Below are 16,931 nucleotides of genomic sequence, written 5' to 3'. Positions count from 1 at the left end.
TCAAGGCCTGGGAGGTTTCCGTTGACTGGCCCGACCGCGCATGCGATACAGGTGTGGCACGCGTACAATAAATGTCATGGTTGGGAAGGCAGATTGACACTGACCACTCCCTCGCTAAACTCTGAGAAGCTGGGTAGTCTGTGGAGAACTAAGGGGTTCGACAGATGGGACTTTATCGGAATTACCCAGATAAAAGATGTGTGGGGGAGAGACTCGGTGCACTCATTTGAGTCCCTCAAAAAACAGTATAATTTCCATGAAAACGAATATTACCGATATCGGCAGGTGAGACATGCCCTTACCACCCATGTCCCTAAGGGCACGGTGCTCCCGGAGGCGTCTCCTCTCAAGGACCGTGTACTAGATGGGCATATCCCCGAGAAAACTATCTCTCTGATATACAGGAAATTGGTTAACAACATGGAAAACCCGTTGGAGCGGATTAGAACCCAGTGGAGTGCGGATGGGTTAGAACTAGATGATGAGGACTGGACGAAGGCAGTTTCCTCCCCGAAAGTAGTCGCTATCCAGATGCGGCTCCGATTGGTGCAGTTGAAGATATTACATAGATCCTATATAACTGGGCCTCGTTTGGTATGAATGGGACGAGCCGAGAGTGGAGATTGTAGGAGAGAGTGTGGAGAAATTGGCACCTTAATGTATATTCTCTAGCACTGTGAAGTGATACAGATATATTGGACGAAGATTCACGATGAGCTGGGGAAAGTTCTGGGTGCGGACATAAGACCAGAAGCCTGGAGATGTTTGTTGAATGTGTGGGAGCCTACAGATTTAAATGTGTACTAGAAACAATGGGTGACGCTGGCGTACATGGTGGCTAAGCGAAATATCGCTCAGCTCTGGGGTGCCAGTCAGCCGCCCCGAGTCAACAAATGGGTGGAAGACCTTGACTGGTGCTGGCCAGGGGTTGCCCGAAGAAGTGGGAGAAGATATGGGGGGCATGGAACAGCCACCGAGCAGAGATCTGCGAACCGCCTATGCCGAGGTTAGACCTGGAAGCACAGGAATTCCCTAGATCCTAGTAATAAATGTTGTTATATTTGATTCTGTACCTTGCCGCAATGACCCATGCGTTGAAACTACATGTGTTCACCTGAGATTTGGTTTCCTTTTTGTATTGTTTCCAATAAAAAGAGTTGTTTAAAAAAAAAAAAAAAAAAACATACATTACCTAGTTATCTAAGACACTTTAATAGCACTACAGTGTCATAAACAGAATGACCACAGCTGCGAGGAGGGCAATCACTCTTTGTGAAACCAGAGCTTTTCTGTCAAATTAAAACATATACTCCTGATTCCTAACATGTGGGAGGAGCAAAAGCTCATCTCTAGTGATTCTCACATAATTGTTTGGTGACAACTGCGGTGTGAAGCCAGACCATAAACAGTCAGAAGTTGGGTGTTTCCAGGATTTAAAATTAACTCTACTAACACTTAGTTTCAGCACTACCCATTTTATCTTAATTATCAACAGCTTCTCTCTGACTCCTGTGCCACGTAGCCTCTCTCTGGCACACTTTGTAGTCCTCGGGAAGTGATAGCAATCTTCAGAGTTGACAGAGAGAAGCTGCTTCCTGCCACCATGTTAACCACCAAGAGCTTCTACTGGCTGCTAGAGTGACATTGGTCACTATGTTCTGCCAACTTAGGAGGTAGGTCTTTCCTCTTAGAGACTTGAAAACGTAAACAAATGGCCCACGGAAGGGTGTGAAAAGGGAGCACTGTTGGAGGGAAGATTAGGATTGGGTGCAACGTGATGGGTCGAATAGGCTTGTTTATTCACCTTAAATGGGAAAATGAAGTCGAAACAGAGAAGAGTGTGCTCTTTGATTGACATAAACGTATTTCCTGAGTTAGTTTATATTTGAAATACCCGGAAATGGGACCAGGTGGCAATACGTTTCTGCCCTCGCCTGACTGAGTAAATATCTCCCTCCCAACAACGTATAATTATTATGCACGCAAAGACCTTATTGATTTAACACATTTAACCTACTGTTTTGGGGGCATTTAGAAGGGCCCCTTAACAGTGGCAAAATGTAAAAATGATGAGGTACCCCGGGGTTCCAAGTATCTCACTCATATTCATTGACTTTGGGTTGAATGGGGACCCCGGGAGGGTTGGGGGCCCCGCAGCAGAACAATAGGAGACTGTGTTACGCCCTGGTCCCTTAAAATGAAAACATTTTTATCACAGATATTCCTCACAGTAATATTTGTTTATGAACTAAGAAATATTCGATATCTATTAACTCACCTGTGTGGTATCAAATGTCCCCTCAGTTGGGATTAATAATTTCTTTTCTCTTACAGTACCTTCCTGTAACTAAAACAAGTATTGCATTAAATTAAATATTAAAAGGATCGATCTACAAAAACGTTTATCAGTACTGAAAGAGCTACTACAAGAGCAAGTACTTTTTTACCTCCTCTTAAACACCTTTCTGAATCGGCCCCAAAGTCAGTTAATCCTCCTTCAGTGAAAGTGCAAAGAGGGACCAATGCTTTCTATTTTTCTAAACTGCTTGTGAACATTCCCTGAATATTCCCATGTTGTTCCTATTGTAGATGTTTTGGGGCCAATTCACAAAGCCACCTAAGAGGACCAGATTAATCACTACAGGAATCCTACTTTATGCACTAAAAAATGGCTTTATGAAAATGATCCAATATAACTAGGCTGGGTCGTGCTGCAGTGACCAGTTCAAAGCAGCACTTTTTCGCCTCGCAGGTCAGTCCAGCCAGAGCACTTGGTCAGCCCTGGCTCAGGTCAAAGCGTTATCTAGGGCTGCAGGGGTCATGGTTGCAAACAATATATTCGCCCTAGTGACAATCTGTATGTGAAACCAGTTGGAATTATAGCTTCAAAAACGAGCTCCCACCCTGAATGTCTAGTCCCAGCAGGAGGAGAAATGCAGGGGGGTTGTGTATACTGAAGGCACAATTTTCTTTGTTTAGTTTCATTTGAATGAACATGTTTCTACAGTGCACACCAGGCAAACACTTTTCTGATGGACACACACACATATTTTCTGCTGTAGAGGAATAAAGTGACTGGAAACTTTGGTAGCCCTTAAGACATAGCATTACTTCATTAACTGCCTTTCGAAATAGATTATTTAACCCATTCTTTTTTTAAACCACACATTCAAAGCATGCTTTAAAGAGTATTCTTTAGTCCTATTAGGACTGGTGTTCTTTTTTAATAAAAATGTGTATGCTATACATACTTACTAAAAGGAGCTTTCGGCAATCCCTTTTCCATTGGTCTGCTGTATTGTCAATCACATTTACTTCTGGCCAAGGAATCATACTGCGGGGGGGGGGGGGGGAGGGTCTCACAGGGTTAGCTGGTATCAGCCATTGCCTTTTTGACTATGAGTCACAGCATTCAGATCTTGTACAATGTGCACATTCACACAATAAATACCCCCTCAGTGGAAGGCACTATGTGTGCTTTTAAATATATATGTTGGCTTTAAGACAATGCATGCCTTTCGATAAAACCATCTGCGAGTTAAAAATGGTAGTCTCCTAGTGCCTATTTAGCATAAGTTAGGAACAATATGAAAAGAAACCAGAAATGTCTCCTAAGCATATCAAATCACCTCTCTCTGTCCTAGGTTATTTTGATTTGATCAATCTCTACAAATAGAACGGACCAGGTCCCGGTGATTAGGAAACACCCAAAAACATTACAGGTCAAAACACGTCAACAATATTCTGAGGGTCCTTCATGCGAGCGCTGGGAAAGGGGGACATTTCGAGAACAGTGAATGGGACACACTGGACTAGTCCAACTATTCAGGAGTGCACAAAACCCACTCTTGTACAGACTATTCTTCAATCCCACCTCAAAGCTACACAGATTTACAGAGGCAGAGTACAAAGCCAGGGGGATATATGTTCACTCACCACTCAGCATTCAATTAAAATCTCAGGAGCCACGAGGAATGGGAGATTGGAAAATGGCTGCATGGTGCTTTACCAATTAAAAAGAAGGGGAGTGTCAACACAAAGCCACAAAACATTATTATAAAGACAACACTGATATAGTGAGGGGTGATTCCACTCTATGCAATGCCTATAAACCCATGATACATAGGTTAATAATATCAGGGGAATTGGGAGACAAAAGGAAGAGAGATAGGCAATGCAAAGAAGCAGAATGGGAAATTTTAGATTAAGAGGGGAAATACATTCTGGGACCTTCAAAGGTAACAAAAGGCCACATTACACTAAAAAGGGAGGAATACCATTCACTAGAAACTAAATTGACTTTTTTTGCAAAACAAAAATACATTTATGGAGAGGGGGACAAGGCAGGGAAAATCCTAGGCTGGCTCAGCAGTAGGGAACATGAAAGGAAGCATGTACTAGCGATACTAGTCCCAGATGGTAAAATAGTTCGGGACTGTGAGACCATAGCAGCTGCAATGGCAGATCGTATGCAGATATTCCACACAGAGAGGCTGCACCTATCTGAAAAAGACCTACAAGATTTTGTCTGAGTCTTCCCCTATAGGTGGTGACTGAGTCAAAGGGTAATGGTAGTAGAGGAGGATGTAACAAGAGGAAGTGCAGTTGGCACACACACAATTGCAATCCGGGAAATCCCAGGTCTGAGTGACCTGCCAATGGAATTCCTGACGAGAATGGTAAATAAGAAAATTCCACTAAACAAGATGTACATTGAGGCATACCACAAAGGATGCTCCCTATAGATCGAAACAACACAACCAAGGTATGGAAACCTAGGTATAGATGGGAATTCTACGGGCCAATATTGTTTCTTAATTAAGACACTAAAATACTAGCAGACGTTTTAATAAACCAACTGAGGGGGATGATCCTAGATCTGGTGCACCCAGACCAGAATGGGTTCATGTCCCACAGATCAAAAAAACTCATCCTCCGCAATCTAAACAATAACATTGCTGTGACAGGACTGGGGGTGTCATTGGCTGCATTATCGATAGACACTATTAAGTCATTCGACTCAGTGGAATGGCCCTTTCTATTCACGTTCCTGAACAAATGAAATATGGGTCGGAATTCTTGAAATGGGTCAAACTACTATATACGAACCTTAGGGTCCAACTCTAAGTAAATGGGATCCTCTCTCTGGAATTCCAGATAAAGAGGGGGCTCAGGGCAAGAATGCCCCTTATCACCAATGTTATTTGCTCTCACCATAGAGGCCCTGGTGGAATGGATACAAGTTGAAGCCCAGGTATGTGGCTGGCGATGGAAAACCACATGGAGGACTAGATATCGTTACATGTGATAATGTGATGATGTGTCTAATGGGCCAAGAGGTATCCCTGACAAGAGAGTTCACTGACAAAATATCACCTCTCAGGATATTGCCCTACCAAAATATCGCGACCAAAAATATTGTTGTGAAAAATATTATCATCCTATACTTAAATGGTAAGCACAAAAATATTGAGAAAAATATATAGTTGTTGTTAATATCGTTGTATTGAACATCATTTAAAAAAATATATACATTTAAATATTGCATGCTAAATATATTAAATAGTATCATTAATAAAAAATAAAATAGATGGAATCTATATTTAAGCAAATATAACAATTAAACTTATTTAAAAAAAAATGTAAACACACATATATTAGTATGTATATTTACATATATCAGGTTAAAAACCTATCATTGAACTAATAATATTCATTTATATTATAATTTCACAATGTTTAAAATAATGTAATATTATGATAAATAAATATACATATACATATACCAAAAACATAAAATATTTTAGAAAACAAGCCATTTTAATTTAAATAAAAAAGTAAACATAAATATCTTACAATTTAATACAAATATTTTACACATTAAAACAATAATAATTATAAATATTATATTTTAAATACACAAAAACATATTAATATAAATTATAACAATATACAAAAATGTATAAAATTTTACATTTAGTACATATACTATTCCTACTACAATGTAAACACGAGTAGTCAAAGTGTTGGACTATGGATGTATAAAATCCACTCCTACCACTTCACACAATGCAACAGTAGGAAAACTGTTACATCATACAGAGGTAAAATTTACTATACCCACTACAGTCATTTTTACAATAGAGAAAGTGTTAGATAGTGGACAGATAAAATTAACTATTCTCGCACCATTCACACCAGCAATAGGGAAACTGTTGGATTGTGGAGGGGTAAAACGTGTTATCCCCACTCCAGTCAGAGCAACAGTAGAGTAAGTGTAGGATTGGGGAGAGGTGAAAGTTACTATTCCCAATCCAGTCAGTGCAACACTAGGCAAAATATTGGTTTGCAGAGGCGTAACATTTACTATTCCCACTCCACCCAGTGCAGCAGGTAGGAAAGTGTTAGATTGTGGAGAGGTCAAATTTACTATTTCCACTCCAGTCAGTGCAACAGTAGGGAAAATGTTGGATTGCGGAGTGGTAACGGTTTCGATTCCCACCCAAGTCAGTGCAAAAGTGTTGGATTGTGGAGTGGTATAATGTACTATTCCCACCCCAGTCAGTGCAACAGTAGCAAAAGTGTTGAATTTCGTTGGGTTAAAACTTACTATTCCCACTCCAGTCAGACCAACAGTAGAGTAAGTGTTGGATTGCGGATGGGTCTAAATTACTGTTGACACTCCAGTAAGTTCAACAGCAGAGAAAGTGTTGGATTGCAGAGTGTTAAAATATACTATTCCCACTCCAGTCAGTGCAACAGTAGCAAAAGTGTTGTATTGCAGAGGGGTAAAATTTACTATGGCTGATGAGGGGTGTTACCCCGGAACAGGTCTCAGGATGCTTGTTTCCTGTCCAGAGAAGACCGGCTTGGCAGTTCAGGCTGGACCGTTCCCATGAGGAACATATGGCAGGGTCTGAACTGGGGTGGCGGAGTGAACTAAAGAAAGATGATGGATTCAACCCAGATCTGTGACTGGGTGTGAGTGTCTGAAAAGTTTCTGCATGTCGTCTATCATCTCCTTGTGTTTGCTTTGTTTGCACTGAATAAGTGCAACAGTAGAGAAAGTGTTGGATTACCGAGGGGTAAAATTTACTATGCCTACTCCAGTCAGTGCACCACTAGGGAAAATGTTGGATTGCGGAGTCTTCAAATATACTATTCCCACTCCAGTCAGTGCAACAGTAGCAAAAGAGTTTGATTGCGGAAGGGCCAAATTTACTATGGCTCATAAGGGGTGTTACCTCGAAACAGGTCCCAGGATGCTTCTTTATTGTCCAGAGAAGAACTGGCTTGGCAGGTCGGGCTCGACCATACCCATGAGGAACAGGGTCAAGACTGATTTGCATATGGTATGGTCTGAACTGGGTGGTGAAGTGAACTAAAGAACGATGATGGATTCAACCCATATCTGTGACTGAGGGTGAGTGTCTGAAAAGTTTCAGCGGTCTGTCCATTATCTCCTTGTGTTTGCTTTAAAATGTATTATTCCCACTCCAGTCAGTGCAACAGTAGGGAAAGTGTTGGATTGCAGAGGGGTCTAATTTACTGTTCACACTCCAGTAAGTGCAACAGTAGAGAAAGTATTGGATTGTGGAGTGTTAAAATATACTATTCCCACTCCAGTCAGTGCAACAGTTGCGAAAGTGTTGGATTTCGGAGGGGTAAAATTTACTATGGCTGATGAAGGGTGTTACCCCAAACCGGTCCCAGGATGCTTGTTTCCATTCCAGAGAAGACCTAGCTTGGCAGTTCGGGCTGGACTGTTCCCTTGAGAAACAGGGTCAAGATGGATTTGCATTTGGGTGGGTCTGAACAGGGGTGGCGAGGTGAGCTAAAGAACAATGATGGATTCAATCCAGATCTGTGACTGGAGGTGAGTGTCCGAAAAGTTTCAGTGTTCCTCCCATCATCTTCTTGTGTTTGCTTTGTTGGCCCTAACTTGGCAGGGTATGCAAAGATGTGGGTCCCTTACTCACTTGCCTCTGGATTCAAGCCATTAAAGCTGATGAGGGGTGTTACCCTTAAACCTGTCCCTGGATGCTTGTTTCCGGTCCAGAGAAGACCTGGCTTGATAGGTCAGGCAAGCTGTTGTACCAGTGTGGGGGCAGGGCAGGTGTCACCCCTATCTTTTCATTGTAGCCCACGTACGAATACTCTGTCCCAACAGGCGGCGTGTTTGTTTCAGGGTGTCTATGTCCAATGTGGGGCCGCTCTGCGCTTGTACTGCACTGCCCTATCCTCTCGCCTGCTCGTTGCCCCACTTCTTATAGGTCGAATGGCTCCTTGTTTAGTGCAAGGGGGCCTCTCTGGCATATGCATGAGCGACATCACACCGCCCATGTGGCAAAAGGAATGTCTTCTGGCCTTCTATGGGTGATTATGTTCCACTTGGTGCCTCTGCCTTTTCTAACTCTACTTGAATGCACGCACCTCAAGTGGGGTCTGGGGAGTCACACAATTTTCTCATGTGCCTCTGTAGAGTGGCCCCGCTCTAAGCACATGGTTCAGCCCGGTCTCATCTGGGTGAAATCAGGGGACAGGGGGGAAGAGTAGGCCCCGGTGCACCCCACACCTCGCAAGCCCCACAGTGCTTGTCTCCTGAAAGCAACCTCCCAGAACTATCAGACTGCCTGGACAGTGTTGGAGGGTGAGGGTATCTCAACTTGGCCCCCCACTCTTGCCTCCTGGGCCCGATCTGACCCCCGGGCTCTGCGTGGAGGCAGGCATCCACTCGCTACGTTGCTCTCTCTCTCTCTCTCCCAGCCCAGCAGTCCTGCATGCAAGCAGGTGCTCCTCTGTCCTCAGCAGGGCTCTGATGGCGCAGGTAGCAAAAGGTGAGTGCCCTCTGTTAGGGTGCCTTGCAGCGTGTGTCAGAGCTCGTACTGGCGAGCAATTTCTTTTGCAGCGCTCTGGCAGCCGTTCCCCACTCTCACCCGCAATGGCATTGCAGTCGCTCCGGATGGGGGATAACAATGTCTCTTGTCTTCCCCAAAGCCCTTTCTGGCACCATATCACTCCGGTAGGAGACTCGAGCGCGCGTCCCCAGAAGCGTTTTCACTGCTCGTAAACACCTCGCTGTCAGGCTCCGATGTGCCCGTTTGTATACCTCCCACTGCGTTTCCGCTCTCTCTGGGCACGGCCGTGGGTCACCACGGCGCAGGCAGTAATTTGCTTTCTTGCCGCACTTGGATTGCTGGGGATGATGTGTCTCATCAGGATAATTGAGGGTTTGTGGACGAAGCTCTAACGCTCGCGTCCGCCATGCTTAGCTAGTTAGTCACGCCCCCCTAGAGACTAATAAGTCATTCGACTCAGTAGAATGGCCCTTTCTAATCCTGTTCCTGAACATAAAATAGATTTGGGTCCGAATTCTTAAAATGGGTCAAACTGCTATATACAAACCTCAGGTCCCAACTCAAAGTAAATGGGATCCTCTCTCTGCAATGCCAGATAAAGAGGGGGCACAGGGCAAGAATGCCCCTTATCAACAATGTTATTTGCTCTCACCACAGAGGCTCTGGTGGAATGGATACAGATTGAAGCCCAGATATGTGGATGGCGACGGAAAATCAGATGGGGAATAGATATTGCTATATGTGGAATATATACAGACCCTCCAGCTTATCGCGATTTCACGATTAACGAAATAATCGCGAAATCAGCGGAAATGCGCGATGGCTGCGATATTTACCATTTCGGCCGCGAAAAGAGTGTCCCTGCTGCTATATTAAAAAAATAGTGTCTTCTTAATGGATGTACGCAAACACCCACGTCACTACGTGTTTCCATACAGCATTAGAGATAAGGTAGAGTAGAGAAGCAGGCGAAAAGGCACATGGGGTCAGAGGCGCAACTAGAGCATTTCTAAGCAATCGGCAGAGTGGAGCTGCAGGGGCTTTTACGAGGCATGAAACAACAACTAAGCCTCATTTACATGCAAATGGTCTTCTAAAGACCAGTGAAGTATTCGGGTGCGGCTGGGCGTGGAAGTACACAAAATAGCTTCATTTGACCTTTTGGGAGGAGCGGGCTGTAAATGGCAGTGGGGGTGAAAGGACTTCTATCCTGGCTTGGATGAGCTGAACAGGGTCACGCCTTTCCTCCACCCCCAGCAGCGCACCAGGACAAACAGCTAATAGGATTGGATATTGCAGCAATGCAAGGACAAGCCAGTCACAGAGAAGAAAGTCGGTTCACCCCGTATAAACATTCGGGAGAGAGGATGTGGCCTAATGGTCAGAAATGCTGGATTTAGACGTCTCGGTGTCTGCTCAACAGCCCGTGATTCTAGGCAATTCAGTTCATCTCCCCGTGCCTATACACATTTTAAAATACAAATCTGATCGTGTGTAATATAACTAAATGCTCATTTAAAGCACTCTAATCCCTTTCGTCAAAATTCGCCCTAAATAGAACTGGATAAAACATTCTTCGTATGTTCACATCACCTATGTAGACAGCGCCTCATCCAGTGGGCTCGAACCCTTGCAAGGAGTGCATTTCCAACCTCGTGATTGGGCTCTTTTTTTCACAAGGTTGTGTGCCTGTGATTAAAAAAAGATTTCTGCAGCAGAGTTTCATAAAAAACGGAAGAGCTGGGAAATGCCCTTCCACTCGGCACATGCCTGCATGAAGTTCGCTGTCACAAGGCCTTTAGAGCAAAAAAAAATAAAGAAAGATAAGAAAGCGAGTATTCACCAGTGTGTTTACTTCCAGAAATGTACGTCACTAAAAGTTGACTCACTTCTAGATGCTTCCTGAGGGAAGTTTAACAACAGTATGTGTACGTTATCCTCACTACCTCAGATTTATGTAGAATTTTTTTTCTCCAAATTACCGATGTGCTTGTTTTCAGCAGTAAAATGGGGTTTCGTGAGGTTGTTGTCAGTAAAATAGACGATAGACGAGTTGATGTTCCCCAATGGCATTGTGGTCAGTCACATCTTATAAGAAAAACCTTCAAACAGTAATCTGTCAATCCAGGCAGAACTTTAAACATGCCTATTTTAAAGTTAATACTCTGCTAAAACATTTTCTATTGATTTAAGGCTGAAAATGAATGATAATGAGTCAAATAAAGTGCCGCAAAAATGGCGCTAAATTTCCACTTTTGTGCCGCTAAATTTCCATATTTGTGCCGCTAAATTTGCTAATTCATGCCGCAATATCCTGGGGGGTCTGTATATAATGGATGAATCTAATGGGCCAAGAGGTATCCCTAACAAGAGGGTTCACTGACAAAATATCCCTCTCAAGATATTGCCCTACCAAAATATTGTGACCAAAATATTGTTGTTAAGAAATATTATCATCCTATACTTAAATGGTAAGCGCAAAAATATTGAGAAAAATATATATTTGTCTTTAATATTGTTGTATTAAACATCATTTAAAAACAAATATACACATTTAAATATTATATCCTAAATATATTAAATAGTAACATTAATTGAATAAAAATAAAATAGGTATAATGTATATTTAAGCAAATATAACAATAAAATGTATTGAAAAAAGTTAAATACACATATTTATTAATATATATATATATATATATATATTTACATATATCTAGTTAAAAAACTATCATTACACTAATAACATTGGTTTAAATTATAATTTCAGAATAATTAAAATAATGTAATAATATAACAAATAAATATATGTATACATATACCTAAAACATAAAATATTTAAAAAACAAGCCATTTAATTTAAATAAAAAAGTAAACATAAATATCTTACAATTTAATGTAAATATTTTACACATTAAAACATTAATAATTATAAATATTATAATTTTAAATAAACAAAAATATAATAATATAAATTATAACAATATAAAATAAATTATAAAATTGTACATTCAATACATTTACTATTCCTACTACGAAATATACAAAAGCAGCCAAAGTGTTGGACTAAGGATGTATATAATCTACTCCTACCACTTCACACAACACAACAGTAGGAAAACTGTGATATCACACAGGGGTCAAATTTACTATACCCACTACAGTCATTTTTACAATAGAGAAAGTGTTAGATAGTGGACAGGTAAAATTAACTATTCCCACACGATTCACACCAGCAGTGGGGAAACTGTTGGATTGTGGAGGGGTAAAACTTGCTATCTTCATTCCAGTCAGAGCAACAGTAGAGTAAGTGTTGGTTTGCAGAGGCGTAAAATGTACTATGCCCACTCCAGCCAGTGAAAAGGCAGGAAAGTGTTAGATTGTGGAGAGGTCACATTTTCAATTCCCACTCCAGTCAGTGCAACAGCAGGGAAAGTATGAATTTCGGTGGACTAAAACTGGCTTGCTTCCGGTCCAGAGAAGACCTGGTTTGGCAGTTCGGGCTGGACTGTTCTTATGAGAAACAGGGTCAGGACTGATTTGCATATGGTTGGTTCTGAACTAAAGAACAATGAAAGATTCAACCCGGATCTGTGAGTGGAAGTGAGTGTCTGAAAGTTTCATCGCTCCGTCCATCATCTTGTGTTTGCTTTAAAATGTACTACGCATGTAACAGTAGGGAAAGTGTTAATTTCGGTGGAGTAAAACTTACTATTCCCACTCAAGTCAGAGCAACAGTAGAGTAAGTGTTGGATTGCAGAGGGGTCTAATTTACTGTTCACACTCCAGTAAGTGCAACAGTAGAGACAGTATTGGATTGTGGAGTGTTAAAATATACTATTCCCACTCCAGTCAGTGCAACAGTCGCGAAAGTGTTGGATTTCGGAGGGGTAAAATTTACTATGGCTGATGAATGGTGTTACCCCAAACCGGTCCCAGGATGCTTGTTTCCATTCCAGAGGAGACCTAGCTTGGCAGTTCGGGCTGGACTGTTCCCTTGAGAAACAGGGTCAAGATGGATTTGCATTTGGATGGGTCTGAACAGGGGTGGCGAGGTGAGCTAAAGAACGATGATGGATTCAATCCAGATCTGTGACTGGAGGTGAGTGTTTGAAAAGTTTCAGTGTTCAGCCCATCATCTTCTTGTGTTTGCTTTGTTGGCCCTAACTTGGCAGGGTATGCAAAGATGTGGGTCCCTTACTCACTTGCCTCTGGATTCAAGCCAGTAAAGCTGATGAGGGGTGTTACCCTTAAACCTGTCCCTGGATGCTTGTTTCCGGTCCAGAGAAGACCTGGCTTGATAGGTCAGGCAAGCTGTTGTATCCGTGTGGGGGCAGGGCAGGTGTCACCCCTATCTTTTCATTGTAGCCCACTTACGAATACTCTGTCCCAACAGGCGGCGTGTTTGTTTCAGGGTGTCTATGTCAACATCCCACCCAGGGTAAATTGCGAAGAAAGAGCTATCGAAAATTCCAAAGCTTCTCCTTCAACAATAACCCCTGTGCATTCCTTCATCAAAGACCATTTGTCCCTGTAAATCACTGCTAGACCCCCCCCTCTGCCAGAACACCGGTCAAGCCTCGTTATCTTAAACCCCCGGGGAATGGTAAGCTCGATCACTGGAGCGCAGAAAGAACGAAGCCATGTCTCCGTGATAAATAAGAGGTCAAGCGATTCATCTATGATCAGCTCATGAACCTCCTCCGTGTGCTTAACTAGTGAGCGAGCATTAATAAGTGCAGTGCGAATGTTGGAGTGAGGGTCAGTGTCAACAGGAGGGGTTGAGGTAGATGTAGAGCTTCTAAACCGGAACTGGCATGCTGGGCAAGTCCGTGTCATAGATTGAAGTACATTCCAGGGCAAGATGTTGCAATAGGAGTATTTATTAAGGGAGTATAGTAACTCTCTACTATAGGTAATGCGTGAGCCCCCAGGATCAGTCCCTGTAGCGACAGCGAATCTGGCCCTGTGCGCTGCCGGTGCGTGGACGGGCGCAGACGGGCTTACCTTAGGCGCACCTTCGGCGCGCCGTCGTCACGCCCGCTGCGCCGGCCGCTGCGCTCCCGGGGACACATGTGCACTTTATGCCCTGCCTCCCCAAATGAGCTAGACCGCTAACTCCGGCCTCGCTCCAGGAAAACACAGCCCAAGATGGCACCTCGCCCTCCACACAATCAGCACAGTCAGCCGCGGTGGATCATGTCAATGGGAGGGTAAACGATTTAATATTGTATCGCTGTACATCCCCCCTGCCCTCCACTCAGTGGCCTTCCCGGCCCTCAGCACATTCTTATTGGGCCTACCGGAGGGAGAACTACTTGTTGGAGGAGATTTTAATACAGTTGTGGACGGAGCAATGGACCGCTACCCCTGCAGGACAGTGGGGATGGGTAGTTCCCGTATGAATGGATTTTTAGATGCCCGGGGCCTCACAGATGGATTGAGATACAGACACCCTGTGGTGCGCAGATACACTTTCCAATTAGGAGTACATAATAGTCTTTCCCATATTGATTATTTTCTTATCTCCGCAGACAGCCTTTCTCAATTGACTCAGGTTGAGATACGTCCTCGGGGCATATCCGACCACTCACCTGTCTTCATGGCCTATACGTTACACATCAAGGTTAAAAAACAGATTTTCCCTATTGCCCCAGGCTATTTACAGGTCCCCAAAATACGCAAGGACATAATTACAGTCACAAAGCACAATTTCCAAGATAATGTGAACTCTGTACAATCCCCGGGTGTTTTATGGGAAGCTTACAAGACAGTGCTAAGAGCAAAGGCTATTGAGTCAATAACCGGTCATAGACGTGCGGCAAGAGGCGAGTTAGATGCGCTTGAGGCTGAATTGGCCGTGCTCCAGGCACGACACGAGCAGAACCCCACTGCAGAGACAGCCCAAAATCTATGTCTTAAGCAATGTGAGCTTAGAGAATACCAAGGGTAACAAGTTAAATTGCGGCTCCAAACTACGCGGCACACCGTTTATGAAGTAGGAGACAAGGCGGGAAAACTCCTGGCCTGGTTAGACAAGAGGAAAAGGGCACAGAGGATGATTGCTCAACTCCGCATCCCGGCGGGAGCAATTGTCACTACCCCTGCAGACATAGTAGACACCCTTGCTGACTATTTTGAACGAGTTTATACATCCAACTCCCAAATGACAACAGAGGAGGCGCAAACATATATTAAAGATAACCAAATGCCGTCACTATCAGAAGACGATGCCCTACTTCTAGAAACTGATTTTACGACGGACGAGGTCCTTTCCACCGTCCACTCTCTGCAGTCGGGAAAAGCTATGGGACCTAACAGGATCCCCATTGAGCTTTACAAGCGCACATCTGCCCTAACAGCCCCACATCTCCGTACAATGTTTCTAAACAGCTTGGAGACAGGGGAATTGCCACATGACCAGCGAATGGCTACTATAATTGCAGTGCCAAAACCTGGCAAACCCCCAGAAGAGTGTTCATCGTACCGTCCAATATCCATACTTAACACAGAAGCCAAGATCCTGGCTAAGATGATCGCCAACCGACTAACCCCACATCTTGAGACACTGATACATCCGGACCAATCCGGGTTTATGCCCAACAGGAACCCCTCTCTTAATTTATGAAGGGTCCACGCAGTGATGGCACGGATACCAAGACTCCGTGAGCCAGCAGTCATCCTCTCTTTGGATGCTCGAATGGCGTTCGACATGGTAGAATGGCCTTATCTGTTCGCTGTCCTCAGGCATCTCGGCTTTGGACCCTAATTCTGTGCATTGGTGAAATTATTATACTCGCAGCCCCTGGCACATGTCGTGGCTAATGGCCATATTTCTAGAAACTTCCCACTGGGTCGCGGTACACGCCAAGGATGCCCGCTGTCCCCTTTGCTTTTTGCGTTGGCGTTAGAGCCATTGGCGACCTGGATTCGGTGGGACCACATGATCAGGGGGCTACACTGGACTGCAAGACCGCATATCTTTATATGAGGACAATATTTTTTATATTTGACTTCCCCCAGACGATCAATCATAGTGCTCCTGAATATTTGCGAAATTTTTGGGCGGTATCCCGTTACAACATCAACTGGTACAAATCTGTTTTGTTTGTTCTTAAGGCCCCCCCACATCTCCCGGCAGATTGCCCCCTAAGGGTCACGGAAGAGCCTTTTAAGTACTTAGGTGTCTGGGTGACGCCTAGTCAGAGTGATTTCCTCTGCCAAAATTTGGAGCCCCCCCTTGAGCGGTTCCGTAACGATGTGAAGCATTGGCATTCTCTGCCCCTGACCCTACTAGGTAAGGCGGCCTTATATAAAATGATGACACTCCCCCGACTGCTATATGTATTTGAAAATACCCCTTTCCCTGTCCCCCTAAAATATTTCAAATTGATTGACGCACTGGTTTCGGGCCTACTTTGGGGTGATAAACCAGCGCGCATATCGCGGAATAAGTTCATTAGGGGCTGGTACGATGGAGGGGTGGCCCTCCCAGACATTCAATTGTACTACTGGCCGGCCCAATTAAAAATAATAAACCAGTGGTTGCACGCGCCCCAGGTGGAACCAGCATTTCAGGCAGACAGGTATGAGTTGGGCGAGGCCGGTTTACTCGCAGCACTGTATGATAAAAGAGGCGCTTCAGCCCTTATCGGTCCAACAGCACACACAGTTAGCCTTTGGTATGTAGCTCAGACCCGTCTTAAATGTAAAGACACTATTACTCAAATGACACCGATTTGGTCTTCGTGGCGACTAGGTGAACTTCGCAATAGTAAAGGCTTCAGGACATGGGATCTAATAGGTATCTCAATGGTGGGAGACCTATGGAAAAGAGGTGCCATAATGACATTCGAGCAGCTCCAAACCCAATACGATTTAGCACCCACTGAGAAGTTCCGGTACTTGAAAATCAGCCATGCCCTGGGGTCTATTGTTCCGCCTGGTGCGGATGTACCGGAATCCACCCCGCTAGAAGACAAGCTATTAACTGAACACATGCCCAAAAAAGCAACCTCCTTTGTATACCGTAAACTAATTAACAACCTACCGGACCCAACTCTGAAACTAAAG

At 43.8% G+C, this 16,931-nt stretch overlaps 1 protein-coding gene across 1 annotated transcript in view; it reads right to left on the bottom strand.

Moving 5' to 3' along the window:
• Nucleotides 1-16,931, bottom strand: part of KIAA2012 (KIAA2012 ortholog) — a 758,941-nt gene that overhangs the window by 261,204 nt on the left and 480,806 nt on the right. The window contains exon 15 of the mRNA XM_078680227.1: nt 2,279-2,347. Coding sequence (XP_078536353.1) covers nt 2,279-2,347 — 69 coding nt within the window. The remainder of the gene's footprint in view (nt 1-2,278; nt 2,348-16,931) is intronic.

This window comes from Lissotriton helveticus, chromosome 3_1, assembly GCF_964261635.1.
Source record: "Lissotriton helveticus chromosome 3_1, aLisHel1.1, whole genome shotgun sequence".
NCBI lineage: Eukaryota > Metazoa > Chordata > Amphibia > Caudata > Salamandridae > Lissotriton > Lissotriton helveticus.
Note: the sequence above shows the minus strand (reverse complement) of the source record. Positions and strands in the feature narration are given on the sequence as shown.